The 21,801-nt window shown below is 42.4% G+C and overlaps 1 protein-coding gene across 1 annotated transcript in view; it reads right to left on the bottom strand.

Annotated features, from left to right (window-relative positions):
• hectd2 (HECT domain containing 2) overlaps positions 1-20,747 on the bottom strand; it is a 61,167-nt gene extending 40,420 nt beyond the window's left edge. The window contains exons 1-7 of the mRNA XM_031754261.2: positions 20,222-20,747; positions 10,196-10,337; positions 4,225-4,363; positions 4,008-4,110; positions 3,743-3,832; positions 3,081-3,145; positions 2,728-2,773 (exon numbers count right to left, since the gene is read on the bottom strand). Of these exons, the coding sequence (XP_031610121.2) occupies positions 2,728-2,773; positions 3,081-3,145; positions 3,743-3,832; positions 4,008-4,110; positions 4,225-4,363; positions 10,196-10,337; positions 20,222-20,305 (669 nt within the window). The 5' untranslated portion in view covers positions 20,306-20,747. The remainder of the gene's footprint in view (positions 1-2,727; positions 2,774-3,080; positions 3,146-3,742; positions 3,833-4,007; positions 4,111-4,224; positions 4,364-10,195; positions 10,338-20,221) is intronic.
• Positions 20,748-21,801: the final 1,054 nt, after the last annotated feature.

Below are 21,801 nucleotides of genomic sequence, written 5' to 3'. Positions count from 1 at the left end.
TTCACCCGCTGGTTTCAAAAGCTCCATTGTGAAGCATCAACATGAGGATTTTAGTCATCAGAGGCGGATGTGACTGTTAAACTGCATTCTCATTGGTTCACAAACTGTCGATCACAATGGATTAGCCGATGAGCATGCCCCATATAAGCCTTCTTTCTGAATCTTAGAGTTAAAGGCTACTTCTACCTTTTATACTCTAACAGAAAGAGAAACTTATCACATAATGAAGCCAAAGACAAGACCATAAGAGGACACTTTTCAGTGTTGTTTTCATTGACAACAACAGTCAACCAAGAAAAACACAGAATAGAAATAAAAAGCAAAACATCACACTTGAGCTACACCAATTACTGGATGGCTGCTTTTTAACTATGAACACTATGGATGAGCATTTACATGCAAATTCTGTCTCCGGACCTTCTCCAGTGGACTGCTGCTTGTTTAGTGTGTTGTTCAGATCAGCAGGATAAGACATGAAATGTTGAGCAAGAGTCTGAGTCTAGTTTGTGGAACATTAGTTTTCATGAGTTTCTTATTCTTTTATTACTTGATAGAATAAAATAAAATAAGTTTAAGAACAACATGAAATGGAAAAATATGACTGATGGAGTTTATTTTTTATTCATGTTCTAACCATAACCAAGTGGCTTTTACCGCATGCTTGTCATAAACATATTTTTTCCCTGTTTTATTTCTTATTCATCTCCTTATTTCTGTTGTTGAGTGCATTTTTAGATAAAATAAAGGGACCATAAATATCTCATTAGTTTGCATTACTAAGAAAATACCTTTTTTTGAGGAAAGTACCCCTCATTTTGATAGTTTTGTGAATGATTTCCTCCACTTTTTAGAACATTTACTCACCAACCTTAAACCTTTCATTTGGGATTACAGGAACATGTGTTAAAGGGAATCTGCTGGGTCTCCCACAAGCATCCAAACAACCCTTAAACAACCCTCTAGACAAATTTGTTTAGATGAGAGAATGAAAACAACAGTTAACTGCCCTGGTGGACTTCATTACAGCCTCATGTCCTCAGCTCTTATTAATTAACTTGGAGAGTACAACATTATAACATAAAGAAATAATGGGCAGAACTATGAAAACAAAAACAAGTTGAAATAAAACAAAATTATGGTTCAGGTTGAACATAATGTTTGAGTTTTCCATTGAAAATGCTTCATGGTCAACATACGGTTCATATTTATAAGATCCAGAGAAGGCTGGTTTACAGCAATTCCTTAAAAATCTGTCATTCGTTCAACTAACTGCAGGGCTAAAGGCTGACTGAAGTAGGATTTAAATGCTTGTTATTACTTTACTTTTTTCCTCAAGTGTGACCCACTTTCACTTTGACCGCACGCACATAAGTTTGGATGCAATAAAAGTAATAACAAATGACAAAATGAGTGAGATAATCCCCAAAAGCTCAATTCAGTCTGAGAACGGTTATAATGCACAGATGAAGGGAAAAAGAAATGAATTTGTAGCAACCAGAGCCCATAAAGGAAGGAGAGTCATCATCAGGCAGGAAACCAACAGTCCTCAACTGCAAAATGACCTCATCCAGTCCCAATCTGTGTGTTTGTGTGTGCGTGGTTATGTTCTGATGAGAGCTGAAAGACGAGGCAAGTCCTCAAAGTCAAATGGGGCAAAATCAGAAGTTTGGCTCGGCTCTGTGTGTGTGTGATGGAGGGTGGAACCACAGTGGGACTACTGTAGACTGCTGTCTTTATCTGAGTCTGATCCCCAAAACCATATATGGGAATCAGACTGGACGGAGAACGAAAGACAGACTGAGATGAAAAATAGCATCAAAGAAAGTTACCCAAAAAGAGCAAAAGACAGAAGACTGGAATGAAAACAAGAGGGAAGATTAAGAAGAATAGCAAAGGGAAATTTCAAAAAGAAAACAAAACATTTTGATAAAAATGTCTTTGTTAAATAAGGATAAATATGGGCAAAAACTACCAAATTTAACCAATGTTCTCAAGTCCCAGTGATGTAAACGTTAACTGTTTGGTGAGAGGTTGTTTGCTGACTGTTGTTACGTAAAACTGGTGGCAAAGAGGTAAACAGTGCTGCACCGAAAACCTTGTTGTTTCGGTAGCTAGAAGGCACCAACAGCTTATATGGAACACCCCGACTTGTCTGCAAACACTCGTGAGACTGAACAAACCAGAAACGGAGACCATTCACCGTCAAAGTAAAAGTTAAGCCTTTTGAAACATCTTGGTTTCAGCGGAAAGGGACAACTTTTACTTTGAAGGTCTTTGAGGTAATTTGAACAGCCTCCTTTTACTGTCGCAGTTTCATAGTCACTCAGTGGTTACTTAGCAAGTGTTTGCAGACAATCCCAAAAAGCAGATTCTGTTGATTTGGATGTAGCAGATAGTGAAGAAGTCACTTGGATGAGTGATGAAATGTTTCTCCCGCTGAAAACTCTACGTCCAAATCAACAGAATCAACTTTTGGGATCTACTTACCTGGATGATTGAACATGCATCAAGACATGATGCATGTTCAAGCGTGAAGTTGCCAACAGGGCGCACTGTTTTAGTCTGTCAGCCACTTTGCAACCCACCTACACTCTAGCTCCTCCTTTCATGCTGTATCTGACGTACTATATGTTCTCATTTATTTGATTTCTTCACTGATTTCTCACTGATTTGGGACGAAGATTAGTTCATTGTAAGGGGCCTTCTGGGTACACCCCACAATCGTACCTGAACGAGAATGAAGTAAGCTCGCAGATCATCTTTTGTCCGAGGCCTGAAAAAAGAACAGACAAAACCCAGAACACAGTGAGACACTCTCAACAAATAGTCCCACAATATAACAAATAACTGCACCAGCAAAGAGGTACAAGGCATTACTTTAAGCTGAGCTGCACTAATCATATACATTTTACTACAATTTAATATAAATGAACAAGAATTCCAACATCAGTGAGTAGAATGGGAAAAATACCAATGAAATGTTAATAATTTCCTTTCATAAAAGCATGTATAGTAAACTTCATTAGTGGAACATGATAATAGTGTACACAAAGATGCATTTGTCAGAGAGCTCGTCTCACCCTTTCCACTCCCTCAGCAGGCTGTTAATGATCCCTTTCAGCACTGACTTCTGGATGTCCTGAGGCTAAAAACACAACCGAAACAAGCTCAGTGTGCAAATTCATGAATGTCAGAGGCTTACAAAGAGAAATAAAAACACTGAATGGCAAATTTATCTAACCTTTACCACAACAAGAAGGTCGCTTGTTCTACTTTTAAATTCAGAAAACGCTCACCAGGTGGGGACTACTCCAGTACTACTGCGAGGAACCCTGGAGTCAGTTTTGACCAGGATATATCTTTTAATGCACATATCCAAAACATCTCTACGACTGCCTTTTTAATCTGTGCAATACTGTTTAAATTAGAAACATCCTGCTTCAGAGTGATGCTAAAAGCTAGTTCACTTCTATGCTGGAGTATTGTCATTCCCTATAGTCAGTTCCTAAAAGCTCCCAGAAAAGCCTTCAGTTGACCACAGCAGTTGATCAACTGCTGGGATTTGCTCCAGCAGTTGCACACAAGGTGTTGGGTGATGAGGCCCCATCAAATGTCAAATATTTTACATTCAAAGGTGATTAAAGGAAAACTATCGTGATTGCAAACAGCCAACAGAAGAATTTCAGAGTATTTTCTCCTCATTTCTGAGCTTATGTAAGCGTGTCTGAGGGTGTGGTCTCACTGTGTTGAGCAGTGCGTCGTAAACAGCGTTGACAAACTTGGTGTTGACTCCTGAGTCCTCTATAGTGTTAAACAATCCATTCGCCTCTCGCTGGGAAAGGAGTGATGGGGAAAACGAAGGGAGAGTAACACACGGAGAGAGTTAGTGAAAACTGCTTTCCCATCGCACCACATCGTAAAACAGTTCTGTGAAATTTTATCAGCATTTAAAAGTGTTTTCTCACAACAGGCCATTCGCTGAGAACCAGATTCTGTGTGTGATATACCTTGAAGGCAGCGTTGATTTCTATGAACGAGTCAAAGGTTGTCAGGTAAAACCCCCGGACCTCCCTCCAGTCTCCTGATTGGAGGGCACGCTCCATGTCCTCCCTAGCAGCCAAAACACACAAAAGACTTCACGGAAACCGACCTCTTTACCTTTGATTTAAGGATGTTTCCTGTATGCTTAAAGTGTGTTTAAAGCTCCAGCGAACTGACACTTACTGAAACTCCTTGGTAGTCTTGGTGCGCAGGGGGATGATGGGGTCAGAGGGGAAAGGAGCTTTGACCTCTGGAGGAAGAGTGTCGATGGAGAGCCGCTGCTTTTGACGAACATCGCTGCATATCGGAGGCAGCTCTCTCCCTGCAGGAGAGGAAAATAAAGAAGAGGAACCAGGTCAACTATAGCACGCTCTCAGTAACACTGACCTTCTGCACAGAAAACATGACTTAAGGAGTTCTTTAAAGAAAAAGAAGTTTTAAAAGGAATCTGGATGCCAAAGTAGAATTTTACAGGAAGCCACATCCTCTCATCTTCCCAGCCTAGTGAGCTACACAATGAAAGCTTTCTCAGCTATAGCAGCGCTCACAAAGACCTAATCACAGTCATAATAAAATATCAAGTCTGCTCGTTAAATGTTCATAATGTAAAGCAGATATCTGGTTCAAGACAGATTACTGTGCAGAATATTATTAATTATGCAATGCAATCTCTGTTTTGGTTTAATATGTTTATCAGCACTCTCATGAATTAACAAGTAGAACTAAGAATGAAGCTTTTGTGTAGATTCAATAAAAGTTATATCTTCCTTTTTGTGATTTGTATTATTCTTGCTGCTGTCTTTCCTTCATTTCCACCTGATTTTCCACACTGTCAGATTAACCTCATTCAAGACTCCAGAATTCACCTCCAATAAAAACCCATGTCCATGTCCTCCAACTAATCAGACTTCATTGTGTTCTGGAATTTGGCCTTTAAGGCTGTCGTGCAACCCTCCTCCTCATCCAAAGGTTTTCAACGGTGCCTCATCCAAAAATTGCTATCAACCATTTGCTTGCTTGGCTCCATCACCAGCAGCATGTAGACTCTCGGGGATTCTGCCTTGCCTTTTGACCTCCTTTTTTTTTTTACAAAACATCTCTCTTCTCTTCTTCTGAGATTCAAACTGAATGTGGTCCCTTGCTAACAGATTGTGCCTGATCACATGTACTTATCTGTTTACAGATAAAATCAATAAGTCATCTGTCAAATAAATTTGGTCTTTAATTAAAATATTAGCCCTGCAATAGACTGCCAACCTGTTCAGGGTGCGCCCTGCCTCTCACCCAGTGCCAGCTGGGACAGACTCCAGCCCTGAATTGGATAAGAAAACAAATGTGCATGGATGGATGAATAAAGATGGATGGATAGATAGGTGAAGAAGGATGGATGATGGATGGATGGATGGATGGATGGATGGATGGATGGATGGATGGATAAAGAGGGATGGATGGATGGATGGATGGATGGATGGATGGATGGATGGATGGATGGGTAAAGATGGGTCGGTGGGTGGATTCAATAAAAACATCAAACTGCTAATTACTCACAGCTGTAGATCTGCAGCTCGACAGAGTTTAAACTGATACATGGAGTGAAAATGAGAATAAAAACAACAACTGCAAAACAGACACTGGACCTGTTTTGAATGTTTCTCAGAACATGTAGGTGTAGGGAATATGTGCTGGGAGTAAAAGAGGTCCACAAACAGAGAAATGAATCAACAACAGCTATTAACCCCAATCAGTGTGCAATCACAGAGGCCAGGCTGCACTGCATAACACACATGCATTCATCTATCCTCCCACACTGATGACCATCCATCCATTCTCTTTATAATTAGCCTCAATCCCAACACTAACAATAGGCAGGCGCAGCCGTGTCCAGGTGCATTGTGGATGCTCATTCTGCAGAAGTGGAAGGATTGTGCAAGCAGAAGATAAAAGGGACACAAGAACAGAAATGGGCAGGTGTTATATCACAGAAAAACTCCTCTCATCCACCAACAGAACAGCTAAATGTCTGTATTTTGTCCCGAGGATGAGGAAAGATGCTACAATGATGAAATCATTGTTTTAGAAAAAGTAATTAATCCAATAGTGAAAAAAAAAATGTGTAGGAGTAGATTTTAAAAAGAAATTTCAAGCCCCTCACCCGGGGTCAGTTTGTCTTGGGAGCCCCTACGAGGGACTGAGTTCCCTGACAACATATCTCCTGGGATCACCCAGGTGCACAAACCCCTCAACCACGACAAGGTGGCAATTCACTAGATGGCTATTAAGTCACACTGTAATGTGGAAGCTATTTTAGATGCTAATGTTGTGGTAAGTCTCCAACAAGCAGTTCGTAAATTAATATATTCAAGCAAATGACTTCAGGGGGAGACCCAGTAGCTCTGAGCTCAGTGGGCATGGTGCACTTGTGTCAGCAGGCTCCCAGTTTGGTGCGGTATTGGCTGAAGATTTAGTACCTGGTTTACCTTTTACTTTTCTCCATGAGTCCAAACATCTTGTGCTGCTCTTTGTGTATCTGATTGCACACAAAACAAGACATTCTGAACCATGAAACTCTGTCCATTAATGAAATCAGACAGAAATTCATAATCAAAGAGGAAACAAAGCTGCAATAAGGAGAAGATAATATTCTTTAATCTCACCTTCCTCCTTCACACCATCCTAATTATCACTGCTTTGTCAGCTCGTATATCACCGAGCGCAGGGCTGACAACAACAAGCATCCGTTGTCATGACACCTTTTGATCATAAGAGTCACATTCATCTTTTTCCTCCTTCTCTTTCTTTCTCCAGAGTTTACTTTGATGTCACTTGATGATGGGTGAGAGAGATCTTCCCAAAGTGTTTTCAAGTGCTTTCCATTAAATCCTGCTTTCTGAACATAGCAAGCATCAGACTGGAGATGATGTGTGCACATGTAGCCTGGTTTGTGGGGTAAGTTGCACAGTGATAGTTTCTTATTCAGTCACATCACAGCAAAATATGATTGCTAGTTACCTGCTCTATATGTGAGCACGTGGCTACATGACTATTGTTCATTATAATTATGCATTTTGTTTATTCTGTTTAACTTGGTCATAAATCAAGTGGCAACCTTTGGGGCTGAAAAAATGAAGTCAAGCGCTAAAAACTACTGCAGTCAAACACCAGTGGATATGTATACTTCTTCACTGGTCTTCCGTGTATATAGTTTCCACAACCTTTTTAAGGATTCTGAGACATGGCAGCTAAAGTTCTTTGGAAATCACCGCATTGGTGCAAAAATGTTGTTTCAGTCACACTGTGATATCTTTGACATTTTTCATATTTTCAGCAAAACAAATAGGAACACATGATGTATTTTTGCCAGAGGCTACAAGTAAAACAGTTCCTAAAGATTTGATTTAAAATTTGTGGGGTTTTTTTTTTTTTTTTTTTGCTATATTGTCTGTTAAGTGTAGACACAACACTGGTTCATCCCTTTAGTTAGCTACCATTTTATATCTAATTGGTTCAACAGACACTTCTCTGAAAATGATCACGTGCCATGCCGGGACTGAAAATGTGTGCAAAAGCCAAAGAAGGACCAAAGAAGGACTTTGAAAGACCTGCAGAAGCCTCGAGAACTGCTACTCAAGACCACTTTTAAAAATGACGAGAAAGCTCACCGGAAGTACATACCAAGAAAATAGTGGTGGTTCAAGACTTCTGCACTTCGTACAACCAATTTAGCCATTTTATATATTTACTGCATTGAGTCATTTCATGCTGCTGTGCAACAGTGTTCCTTCTGAGACCAAACTCCACTTTTATTTTGACGATTCTCTACTAAAACCCGTAACACGTTACAGATGAAGTAGCAAATTGTGGTGATTATCCAGCAGGCCGGCCGACTGTAACGGACCCGAGGAATGCAACAATATCTCATGTGTGTGTCTTGATGGTTTTCACTTTCATATGGTTTTCATTTGGGGCGGAGGTTTGTATAATTATTCTGGCATCAGTAGCCGTGGTGACAAAGCGGGCTGGTGAGTGCTCCGCCGGGTCTCTGTTCTCACGCGGCACTTAGAAACAACCTCGCCTTTAACAGGAAGCAGCATCCCCTGTACCGTCAAAACACTCATGATGAATAAATAATTAAAGCAGTGCAGAAAAGCTCGCAATCTGATAACTGCAGTCCTAATTTAATAAGAGAAACTAAAAAGCTTATCTAAACACATTTTTATGCCACTTGTCCAAAAACGCTTCACGTGCAGGAGAACAAACCATTTGTAATTATTACTTGCTTCCAGCTCTTGAGTCTAAGTGACTTGAGCTTCAACTGTGAGTCAGCTGAGATCTGAATCACCCCTTAAAAATGTCTGCAACTGTCTCGTTATTAGTGAAGGCGTCTGATCTTCTCACACTGCGGGATGTTAAAATCCACAGCCGCAAACAGCTTTTTCTCTTCTTCTTCCTTTTCAAAGCTTTTCATTTCAGAGTAGCGATGTCATCATTTGCAGGCAGCATAAACAGAGTGTGAGTGCATACATCAAGCACACTGTAAACAGAGGAAGTAACACATCATTACATCGCAGATGAGGATGGGGATCGGTGCTTCCAAGAGAACAAAGAGGCAGCGAACAATATTACAAAACACTGAGCAGCTTTACTGCTTTGGAATGAAGCAGTACCGATTCAGACGACAGGAAGTCGGAGCAAAGCTTGTTGCACAAGTAGAAGTGAAAAAGGCACGATTTCAATTTGACTAAAGATGCTAAAGGCAAAGTGTTTCCATCTACACATTTAAAACCACAGAGAAGCCTCACAATTGCTTTTATGGTGAAGAACCTAAACATCAAAAGCTTTACGAGTTTCAATGTTTTTTGCAGTAAAGTGCATATTGCACGTAATCAAATATTTAAAGTGCTTCTGGAAGCAAGTCTCAAAACTTAATCCTATCTAAATATGCCAGCAGAAAGCCAAACCTTTCATTTCAGTGCCAATACTTCAGAGGTTTGGCACCTCAGGTTTTAAAAGCTTTATTCCATTTGTAGCAGCAGCAGCATTATACTGTGCATACACACAGTTTCACAACATCACACCGTCTTCATTGTTTGGGTTTGAGTGTCATATCTCCTGATCTCTGTATGATGTCTATGGTAAAGTTCTTATTATGTCAGTTCAAATATTTTTCATTAATATGAATCAGTTTTCACAGTGTCAGTGGGACAGTGGTGCAGTGTGAATGGGTGTGTGTCTGTGTGATGGACTGACGTCCTGTCTGGGAAGTACGCAGCCTTTTTCCCAATGACAGCTCAACAGTCTAATGCAGCAAACACTGGTACGCTTCAGCATTAGTGCAGTAACATAGATGCACATTACATGTTTTTTTTTAAAGTCTGGCTAAAAATAATGTAAAAAAAAAAAAAAATCAATGTAAAAAAGGGAGAATGGAACAAGTAACTCCAAATAATTCTCCTATTAAAATCCTTTTAGCATTTGGGTTTACAGAGCAGTGTTTCTCCAGTTAGGTTCTTTCAGCAGGCAGATTTTGTCAAAACAGTTTTTAATTCGCGCCTGGCTGCTGATGGGCCCATGTCCCCTTTTTGGGCTGTGCCCGGCCGGGCCCTATGGACTATGGCCCAGCCACCAGACGCTTGCGCTCGGCACCCTTCCCGGGCCTGGCTCCAGGGCGGGGCCCCGGTAACCCTATCCCGGGCAGGGTGAACTGTTCCCTTGGTGTTCTACTCATAGGGGTCTTCTGAATCGCTCTTTGTCTGGTCCCTCACCCAGGACCAATTTGCCATGGGAGACCCTACCAGGTGGCAAAAGCCCCCAGACAACAAAGCCCCTGGGATCCCTGCGACACACAAACCTCTCTACCATGAAAAGGCAGGTCTGGGCTTCTCTGCTTAGGCTGCTGCCACGCGACCCGACCCTGATAAGAGGAAGAAGATGGATGGATGGAGTTTTTTTTAACTGTTTTTTAAATTATGTTTTATTTTTACTCATAATGTTTTATGAATGCTAGCTCGAGTCCGGTGTCATTTCCTGAAAGCCAAAGCTCTAATCTGGTCTTGGACTAAATGCACGAACACAGAATGGACGACAGAGAGAAAGACAGAAAAAAGGCAAAACCACTCTGTTTGCTGAAATAATAATAAGTCCTATCTGAACTCACCGTGTCTGAGTCCGGGGTTACCGGTCAAGTTGCCCATGATGCCACCAGCCAGTCCACGTCCAGCCATGTCCCTCCTCTGGCTGAGCGTGGAGATGAAGGTGCCCAGAGATGGAAAAGGCTGCTTCGCTCCTCTCCCAAAACCCTACCACACAAAAACATGATCATGAAGACGAGTGGAGAGAGGTTTTTTTTTGCATGTACACACAACAGACCAGTTATCTCCTCCTTTGTTTTATCTGTTTTGAACCACTGCAAAGTCCTCAAGTCTCAAACGCTTCAGTCTGTAACTCCATCATCAACGTCACCAGTCTACTGTGAGAGAAACGTGGAGAATCAAAGTTGAGATGCCAGCTTTAGTGAGAGACTACCGGACATGACTTCAGCCACACACACAAACCTTTTACTCCAAACCTTTATGGAAAACCAGCTCTGTTTATTTTCCGAGATCCAATCACATACAAACTAAAACAGAACTAAAGAGGCCTTTGAAACCAGACACAACCTCCGTCTTCTCTCCTTTTTTCTCTCTCTTCTAGACGATCCAGGTTAGGACTTCAACTCGATTGCGAACATTTTAAGCCTAGATTTCACCCATAACACCAAGGAACCACCACTTAGTGGTGTTCTAGCTCTTTCTTTTCTCTAGAGTCAAAACCTCTAAATGAAATCAGGTTTTCAGCTGCATGAACAGACAATGACAACATGACCTGAACCGAATGAATGAACTTAATATTCACTCAGTCTTCTCTGTGATGAATCACACTTATAATCCTTTGGTATTTCATGAGTTTTGGGTGTCTGCGAACCACAAGTGCAATCAGAAGAATGCTGTAACAAGATGAGAAGAGGGACGAGAAAGCACGTTGAAAAGAGAGAGCAGGAAAGAAGGATAAATGAGGGAAAGTGAAGTAATGCAGAAAAGATGGGAGAAAGTGGGGGAAAATGAAGGAGGATATGAGACAGGAAGTCAGTGAAGAAATGGAAATGAAAGAACAGATGGAGAGAACAGATCGTAGAGGAGGCTTGAGAGGTGGAAGGAAGAGGAGGTGGGGAGTTCAACAGATGCACAGCAGCCGCTCATGACAGCCGCAAACACACCACGCTCTCTCTCAATGGACACACACACACACACACACACACACACACACACAGCAGCACCAGCAGTGTTGTGTTCAGGGGATGGAACGGGAAGACAGTTAATCATCCATTCAAAATGAATCAGTTTCAAAAGAAATGAGACCTTGAGGGATGTTGTGAACAGAATTTTAGCCCTGACGACAGCCCACACACACACACACACACACACACACACACACACACACACACACAGTTGTTTTTCCATGTTATTGTCTTGTTTTCTCTAAAGCACTATAAAGAACAGAAAAACAGTCAGTTACATGCTACATTTTCAGAAAAAAGGATTATGATGATGGCATAGACGATCAGCCACATTATTAAAACCACCTGTCTCATTTTGTGTATGTCTCTCTTGTGCTACTGAGGCAGCTTACAGTCCTGTGGGCTGTGGGTGAGGCCTTTAATGCATTGGGTTTTGCTTTTGTTCATGCAGAAACCTCCAGGCTGAAAAACGAAGCCAAAGTGGGAGTGCCAGTAGCTGCAGTTCCTCTAACGTCCACTTGAGGCTGCTTCCAATGTCAGTCCAAATAGACCCCAACGTACAAAATACCCAACTTTACAGTAGAAATACACACGTTTACAGTCTTACACACAGAAAAATGCTCTATGGTCTCTATGGATAGTTTCCCCTTTCATCACAACTGGATAGTGGTTGAAATTGTTATAACTAGTCCATTTGAACAGGCTCAAAGTTAGGAGGTCTTCTTCATTGAGATTGCATTGTAACAAGGTAATTCACTTAGCATTCCTTTTAATGTTGTGGCTCATTTGTTTATGTGCAGTCTTATGTGTCACATGTCACATAGAGGACAATTAGTACAACAGATACACACACACACACACACACACACACACACACACACACACACACACGAGCCGACATGTGCCCTTTCATCTCATCTCTCAGCACAGACGTTCCACAGTGTTAATGAGATGCAACAGGTTTTTCATTCAAATCAGATCAAACAGTTTTTGAAAACCAAGAATTAATGCAGGAATACAAAAGCAGACACTGAAATCATTCAGTAAATCACATTACATGTCGAAGAAGATTCTCATTACTTCAAATTAAAGTGAATTTAAATTTCACTCAGTGCAGGCAGTAAAGCAGTTGCTCCAACTGAGTTTGTTAAATCGCCGCAGGTTGAGAAATTCAGCAGAAAGCGTTTAATGGACAGCTTTCTAACTCGTTGGCTTTTCTTCTCCAAAAGTTGAATCTGTTCATCTGGACGTAGCATTTTGTGGGAGAAACGTTTCGTCACTCATCCAAGTGACTTCTTCAGTCTCAGCTGACTGCAGGTTTCCCCAAACCTTATAAACAGTACATTTGCATAATGACTGAAACCAGCCCACTGAAGGAACAATGGGCTGTGAGGTCAGTTCCTTAATCTTAATTATGCAAATTCCCATGACCATTGATCAACAATCACTGACCAAAACCCACTGATCAAAGAACACTGATCAATGACCATGAGTCCCATTCACAGAGAGTTGGGGAATGGCTGCAATCACAGCGTTGTAAGATGGTGACAGATGTACCCTTAGGCCCCCTCCTCCATTCAGAGATGGTCTTTCCCTTTTCACATAAATGGCCTCCTTGACTCCGCGCTCAAACCAGCGTTCCTCCCTGTCCAGGATGTGTACATCCTCATCGTTGAAAGAGGCCTGGCCTGATGAGGTTGCTCTCCTGTGTTGTGCCATCCGCTTCGCTAGAGGTTGTTTGGTTTCCCCGATGTATAAATCCTGGCAATCCTCCTGGCACTTAACAGCGTACACTATGTTACTCTGTTTGTGTCGGGGACCCGATCCTTGGGTGGACCAGTTTTTGGCGCAGCGTGTTTTGGGGTTTAAAAGCCACAGAGACCCGGTGTTTAGAAAAATGCGTCTCAACTGCTCCGATACTCCTGACACATATGGGATCACTACAGGTTTTCGCCTGGGCAGCAGTTGTCCTTCTTCTCTCCTGGATTGGCTGGAGCTTTCTTTAGGTGCCTTCCCAGCTTTGACAAAAGTCCAGCTGGGATAACCACATTTACTCAGGGCCTTCTTGATGTGCTGTTCTTCTGCCTCCCTGGCCGCTGTGTCAGTGGGGATGGTGTTCGCTCTGTGTTGTAGCGTCCTGATGACACCCAGTTTGTGCTCCAGTGGATGATGAGAGTCAAACCTTAGATACTGATCCGTATGCGTAGGTTTACGGTACACGTCAGCTTTTAGATGTCCCCCATTACTGATGGAAATCTCACAGTCTAAGAAGGCTAACCTGCCACTTTTCATATCCTCCCTGGTGAATTTGATGTGTCGGTCCACCGAATTAATGTGATCCGTGAATTGTGGTACGTCAGGGGATTTGATTTTCACCCAGGTGTCATCCACATATCTGAACCAATGGCTTGGTGGTGTTCCAGGGTAGGATAGCAAAGCCCTTGTAAACATACACAGCAGACCCAGGGGCATTTTGATCATTTTTATTAATACTTTGAGGGTTGCTGTCCACAATACACACAGAGCTGCAGCTCTCCCGCTGCTAGCTCAACATAACAACCACAACAACCCCAACCACAGGACCCAGTACAATATTTAAGTCGGCGGGGCGTGATTGCTGATGCCGTGCAGGTGCGTCCGCCTTCCCTGCACGGCACCGCAGGCCTCGCCCTGCCACATCCCTCTTTTCCACTTCTTCCATGTACAAATTGGCCACGATGGGTGAAACTGGGGAACCCATGGCACACCCATGTTTCTGCCTGTAGAACTGATCCTTGTATGTGAAGTAGGTGGAATGAAGACACAGTTCCAAAAGCAAACACACTTGGTCGATGCTGAGAGTGGTCCTGTTGCTGAGGTTGGGGTCATCCTGTAAACTCTTACGGACTACCTCCAATGCTTCCGTGACTGGGATGCAAGTGAAGAGAGATGTAACGTCGTATGAGACCATGGTGGTTTCATGTTCAGAGCTGCCCACCAGCGGGTTGAGGATCGAAGCCAGAAACTTGGAGATGTTATAGGTGACCGAGTTGATCATGCAGACATTCGGTCTTAAAGGTGCACCCTGCTTATGTATTTTCGGTAAACCATACAGACTTGGTGTAGACTCCCCTGGGTACAGCCTGTGGTATGAGGTCCGGTCGATAGCCTTGTCTTGTTCTAACTACTTCAGACAGTCTATGACCCTCTTCCTGTAGCCACTTCCAGGGTCTCGTTTCAGGGGCTCATAAGTATTTTCATCACTGAGTAGTGACAAAATTTTCTCATGATAGTCTTTCTGATTTAGCAATACTGTGCACCCACCCTTGTCTGCCGGAAGGATGATAATGTTGTTGTCATCACTAAGTGATGTGAGTGCCTTCCTCTCCTCCATGGTGATGTTGGATGCTGGGGGCTTTGCATTGCTGAGACAGGCCGAAACCTTCGTCCGTAGTTGCTCTGCTTCCACTTCTGCAATATTGTTGTTACGAATCGCTGATTCTGTGGCTGTGATCAGCTCCACTAGAGGGATTTGTCTCGGTGTGACAGCAAAATTCAGCCCTTTAGCAAGGATGTTTTTCTCTGTTTGGGTGAGCTGTCTGTCAGACAAATTCTTCACCCACTTGTCCACATCCTCCATGTCGCATCCTTGTCTCTTCTGGCCACTGAGGACACTCTCCGTATTTTGCGGTGGTTTCTGACGTACAACAAGTAAGTCAAACTTCCTTTGTTGCCTGGTCTTAGACTTCTTGTGCTGTGCTAGACGAGCCTTCTCAGTGAAGTCAAACACCTTTTTAAGAGTATTCTCATCTAAAAGCATAGTCAGTCTCTGTCGGATCTGCTCCTCTTGAGATTTTAGCATGTCGATGGTAAAGTCTCAGCTGACTGCAGGTTTCCCCAAACTTATAAACAGTACATTTGCATAATGACTGAAACCAGCTGGTTTCTCCCACAAAAACGCTACGTCCAGATGAACAGAATCGACTTTTGGAGATTTACTTTCCTGGATGATTGAGAATGCATCAAGACATTGGCTTTTCTTCTTGAGACTTTGTGAACCCGGCATTTGGTGTTTTAATTACAGCTGTTGAAGGCATTTCCACAAAAGTCAGGATATACATGTTTCCTCAGTATTGAGTGTTTTTATTTTGCATTTTTTTGCAAATTTACATTCAGACTCATACAGCTATTTGACAACAAAACCAGTATTTAACATCCAAATAATCACAGCAGATCTCTCCTGGAGATTTCTTCCTCGTAAAAGGAAGTTCTTCCTCCCCGTCGTCTCCAAGGGATCTTCTTATTGTTGGGTTCTCTCTAGAATATTGTAAGGACTCTATCTTATCTATCTTGAGAGGACAATCTGGTTTTAAAAGTTTTTAAAAACAGATACTGATATGCATTTCCTTAAATCGTTTGCAAGGTTCATTTAGACCTATTTTCCCCTTTAATTAGCAGCAAACCCCAATAAAACAGGGGTGAGCCAAAAAGAGCACCCGAGAGAAAAATGTTGTGGCCACAGTGGAAACAGATATAATGCTGCAAGCCTGACTGCTCATCACTGCTTTTGTGCCCAAAATCAAAAACGATCTTAAGTAAGCTAAGGGTGGAGGTGGGCTGCAAAGCAGCCGGCAGATGGGCAAGAACTGTGGGCAGGCTAAAGCAGCTTAAGTAACACAGCCGACATGCAGTTTGTGATATGTAGAACGGTATCAGCTGAGCCATCAGCTGATGTGGGTTGGCACTGTCAAGATCAGCCACAATCCCAGTAAATCTCAGGAGCTGGGATTGTGGCTGAGCTTGACGTTGATGTCTGAACTAACATGTTTGATTTGGAACTGTCATATTACCATCCCATAACTGTGACCTGTAGAACAACAACACTGTTGAGATATTTTATACATTTTTTACTTGGATTTATTATCATTTATCAGCTCAGCTGGTTTCCATTACGAACATTTTTGTTGATAAATGTTCATGAAATTAATGACACTGACATCAGTTTGCTGTACTTTATAAATGGTGCTAATTAGTGCACTAAAAGGCCAAACTAAGATGCTAAATATCAACATGCTGCCACGGTGTTGAAGACCTCACAGAGACTGAAGCGCCGCTGTAAACTTCTTCGTTCTCTTCATGCAGAGCTGCTTTCCTGCATCACTCCCTTAGAAGTGATGTGTGTATAATTACAGTCCTCTTCCAGTGAAGCCACATCACTCACTCTTTCATCATCGCCACAGACCCGCCCGCGCCAGCTGATTGACAGGTGATGTCCGGGAAAGCGTGCAGCATAAACAACTCGATCAAGGAAATGAGGCTGTCAACAAATGATTCCTGCTCAAGTTTTCTCGATAACTAGGTCCCGCTTCACATCTGACAATAATTAAACGGCTTTAGCAGCAGTCTTGTGATTTCCGTCGTGTCCGGCTCTGCTCAGTCATTTAGTCTGAGAGGAAATGCTGTCATCCAGAGAGAAACCACGCCATGAAGAGCTCAGCATCTGACTGTCTCTCACACACTCTGCTCAGCCTCTCCTCTGTCAGCTGCTCAGCTGCTGTACTGCATATAAACATGAAGCACTGTCTTTACACCAGCTATAGATGCTTCAGTTCACGATCTCCTCCAGCAGATTGACCTGCAGCTGATGTACAGTCTGCTTCCTGAACAGAAAGACTCAACAGTCTGTTAAAAATGGTTTCCAAATACACAGACATTATTCCTCATCAAGTTTGAGTAAGTACGGCTTAATGATACCAGATCTGGCTGAGTTTTGGAAGCAGAGGACCAGATGTGAGTCTGACTCTGGATCCCAGATTTAAACTTGTGTTCAAGTCAGCTGGTTTGGGTTGATTTAGGCTAAAATCAGCTCCAATGAGCAGCAATACGGCCAACATTTATCTGAGATGGCTCACAGAATCAGTGAGCTCATTCTGGTGCATCATCATCAGTATCATCACCACAAGTCTGGCATCGGTTTGGAGACCGGTCATGGCAAAATAAGGCAAGCATTAGTCCCATTAGTATTTTTCACCAAGCGCCAATATCTGGGGCTGAAGAAAAAGTCCCCAAACCACTGACAGAGTAGCCCAGTGCCAACTGAGCTGGCTCTTTTTTTTTGGTTTAGTAATTGTGCACAGCTCCCGGGAGCCTCGTTATTTAGTACCACCTTGCTGGGGATGTGAAGCAAGCTGAGCTTATACCAAAAAGTGAGGTGAAAACACTGCAGGTTGCACCAGCGTCACATGCTCTGACGATCAGTCCTGCTTATACTGAGGACGTGCTGTCCACAGTGGTAAAGCAAATGAAGTTGAGCTCTTTCTTTAAGACGCACTTCACAGTAATCAGAAGCTCATCTCAGAGCCGGCATGTAGTGTTCAAAGTCAAAGGAAAGCCCTGATGTCACCCTGGACAGGGGAATAAAGGGAAACTAGGGGAAGACCAAGAGTTTCTGTGGAGTTCTGAGTTTAGTCTAAAGCTGAGATGAACACAAACACAGACACACTCACTGAAGCACTGCTTCTCTTTCAATTTCTAGCGAGCTGTCAGCTAAGATTCAGTTAGCACGCTGGCTGTTTGCTGTGGATAAACACGAATGTCACCCAGGCAATCTGTAGAAAAAAGCATTTCTGTCTGATAAACATTCAGATATTTGGAGTTATTTTCTCCTGCAGAGAAACTGCGGATCTCATCTTCAAATCTGCACATAATTCATTTAAACTAAATTCACTGGTTATGGATTATCATGGATGGATTAGATGAACGCGAGCCAATTACAGAACAAGGTCTGTCAAAGGCATTCTCAGAAAGTAATCTCCAAATCAAATCGTGCTCAGCTTGTGCCACTTAATTTATGCTTCAAGGCTTTTCTCAATAGGCTAATCAGCAGGTACTTGAAACATGTTGCCATGGCAATGGTCAACAGGGAAAACATGAAAGTGTAAAGTGCCAGGGCTAGCTGCTTACCGGCGACTGAACTGCCAAACTAAGACAAAGGGGGACTGTCCAGCATGGATGATGAAAATGCTAAAATATACCCATGTGGCTACATGCTGGGATACTGAGATGCTACTGTGAAAGTTTGTGGTGGAGTGGAACCATATAAACAGAAGTCTACCAAAGATTTTTTTTAAACCTGGAAGCAACGCGTTTAAGAATTCCCTGAGCCGAGAACTAAGCCAGCTCCAGGACAAACCTACACGGGAGAACAGGAGTGTCCACCTGTGAGTTCACAGTGCTAAACTCTATTTTTATTTCAATCTCAATATAACAATTAACACAAGGCTCATCTGCTGTGTGTGATTTCTTCTGTGTCAAAATTATTTTATGACACAGTCATATCCTAACACTTGCCACATGTAAAGGTCGAGTTTCTATTTAGTCAAGGAATTAAAACCTTTAAACCAGCTTTATTTCAGATTTGGCTGATTTTATATGCAATAACCCACAATTTAAATACTTTCTATTTAGAACAGCAGAGAAAAACAGCAGAACCCAACAATCAAAACTTGAAACCAAAAAAATGTTTGCCATGAATCTGCTGAGTCAAGTTTTATTTGACTTAATCTTAAGTAACCAGACCATCAGCTCATCAAACTCTTGGAGGTCTGGAAAAAGTCTTCCAGATAATAACATGTTTTCTCATCCTCGGGCAACTCTCAGAAACAAGAATTCTGGATCAGGTAAAACAAACAGGGAGCACCAGCTGCCTTCAATTGGTCTATTTTTACTGGTCGGTAAAACAATGGCAGCCACTGTCTCCAGGAGCTTTTTCTCCAAACTTGAAGCCTGAATCTTTTCAGCTCGCACTGAGCCTGAGCAGCCAGAAAACTTCTGAAGAAGAATCAGAATCAGTCCGGCCAAAGCCCCGGAGAGAAAAAGCGCATGCGGCCACTTTATGGCATTTCCAGACAGAGCGGGTCTCAGCAGTGACAGACTGTTTATTAGCCCCAAACCTTCTGATCTGCACATTCCTGCTCCCTGACACAATGTAGATGACATCAACCGAGCAGCCAGCGAGCCCGCCAGTCTGCTCCAAAGTGACACAGAGAACCAAACCGAAAACAACGCCGGTGAAAAGCCCAACAGGCGAGGCGAGCGCCCGGCTCGCTGCTCTGTGTTCGAATGATTACATCACTGCTGGAGAGCTGGAGTCAGGCGTCATTATGTAAGGCAGGGGCATCACTTTTTCCAAAAAGCAACAAAAGTGCAGTCTTTCTTTTTTTAGTTAAATGTCACCTTTCTCTCTGTTCAGTAAGTTTAGGTGACTTTACACAGGTTCAAATCCATGTACCTGATTCCTGAAGTAGAAGATTTTTGTCTTATTACAAAATGATTTTAGATCAAGTGGAACGTGAATCTGTATTAAAAAAGATGCATGCTGAGAGACTCATGCAGTGATGACCTGCAGTAAAATCCTATGCTCTAATTATGGTGGTTTGTGTTGCATAACGTTTTTTACTATTATTTCTTACAAAATTCTGTGTGAATGCAAAGCTGCCTGTACAATAAATGCACAATGATAAATACAGAAAACGCCTGATATCTATTATTACACAGTAAAACTCAAACAATCAGTTCTGAATGTAACAGTATGGACACACAGCACCAGCTGCTGTTCCTTAACCTGCACCAGTTGCAAAGATGAATTCTTCCTAAAAATCTGTCATTGGTTTGTCTTTTTAAAGCACATGCATGAAAAACCTTAACCTGAATTCATATATTGTCTTTTTCAAACGGGATAATGATTTCTAACATTTCTACCTGTAATTTTCAAACATTGCTTATTATTTTTATAACTTTTTAAATATGCCTGATTATCACCAGAGCAACCAGTAGCACGTGAAACATGTTTTCTGTACAACAAACAGAAAGGGACGACGGGGATCGCTCTGTTGTGGAATAAATGAAGACAAAAGGCGGGTTTCTTACAGCAGGAGGGGAGCTGTTGTAAATTGGTGGAAGCCTCTCTCTCTCCCTCTCAACTCCTGACAGCGCAGAATGTTCTCCATCCATCCTCTGAGTGTGGAAGAGTGGAAAAGTTGTTTTGCGTTTTGTCCCCGTCCCCTGGAAAGACTCACTCCTCTACAGCCTCTGTGTTGCTGTTGATCACAGGGCTGCACATGTTTTAACCAGAGCCAGCTCTGACCCCGAGTCCCCCGGCTGCCTGCTCGCTCTGCTCCGTTATTTCACAAAAATCAGGAAGATTCACATCCTACGAGAAACGGAGTGAAATCTACCTTCGTCGGACAGGTGGGCTCTCCGTTACGCGCACAGCCTGACGCGTAAACGTCTCCAAAAGCGGCGCGTAAAGTCTCCGATGTACTTTAAAAAGCACGACGCAGTCTTGGTTTTAAATGAAGGTTTTTTTCCTAAAGTTTGGGGCGAGTTTCTACCCGCTTCTTCCTCTCTTTCTCTCCCTCTCTGCGTCGTCTGACGGGGAGGCAGCACAGCTGCGGGCCGGCGCCATGTTTGGAGAAGGAGGAGGAGGCGCCTGGAGAGCACAGCTTCTCTCTCTCTCTCTCTCTCTCTCTCACTCTCGCTCTCTCTCTCACTCTCTCTCTCTCTCTCTCACACACACACACACACACACAGGGGAGAGAAAGAGCTAGAGAGAGGAGGAAATAACGGCAAACAGTGGGCAACAGCAGCTTTAGAAGAGAGAACGAAAGAACCTTTGTAAGAATAAACACACGTTGGTGCTGAAACTTTCACAATCTATGTGAATTTAAGTAATTCAAGCAAATATAAACGCAACAAGAATCAATGAATACCTGCAAAAAAGGTCCAATCAAAAAAGTAAGAATAGAAAATATGTAAATACAAATAATTAGTACATAAATAAAAACATTGATTAATTTTTTAAAATCACATTGCTTAAAGTTAAGAAACCAAGAATTTAATTTATATAACATAAAGTGATCATCTCAGAATTGTGACTTATGTCAAAAAATCTCCATCTGATATTTCATCAGCAGGTGGGAGGGACGTGCTTGTTGTCCTTTTGCTTGGTAGAAACAGAAATCTGTTAACGAGAAAGAAAAGATTTCCTCGTTTTGCTGTATCATTTTTGGGTTTCAAACATTTTTAAAGGCATTTTCTTTGTGATATATAAAACCTGTTGCCTACTCTCTCCCACACTTTGTTTGGTCCTGTTTGTCTGCTTTTCTCTCTTCTCTTTCCTCTGTCTCTCTGACCGGTTGATGTCGCTGGCGGTTCTTTCCTGATCCTGGTTCTTTTGGAAGTGCCAGTGAGTTCTTTCTCCCCACAGTTGCCAAGTTTTGCTCATTCGGATTTTCTTATTATCAGAATTTCTGTTTTCTGTGAGATTTATTTATGGACATCAAACAAGTGGCCAGAAAATAATTGGTACACTGTGAGCACTGTGCATCTGTGTCTCGGATGATAATTCTAAATGTGTTGTATACATGTGTTGTTTTGAAAGGAAGCTGAAGGGAAGTAAGGAGCTGTGATTCCTCCTGCGTTGACTGTGTGGAGCTGCAGACTCTGCG

This window comes from Oreochromis aureus, linkage group 13 (genome assembly GCF_013358895.1).
Source record: "Oreochromis aureus strain Israel breed Guangdong linkage group 13, ZZ_aureus, whole genome shotgun sequence".
Classification (NCBI taxonomy): Eukaryota; Metazoa; Chordata; class Actinopteri; order Cichliformes; family Cichlidae; genus Oreochromis; species Oreochromis aureus.
Note: the sequence above shows the minus strand (reverse complement) of the source record. Positions and strands in the feature narration are given on the sequence as shown.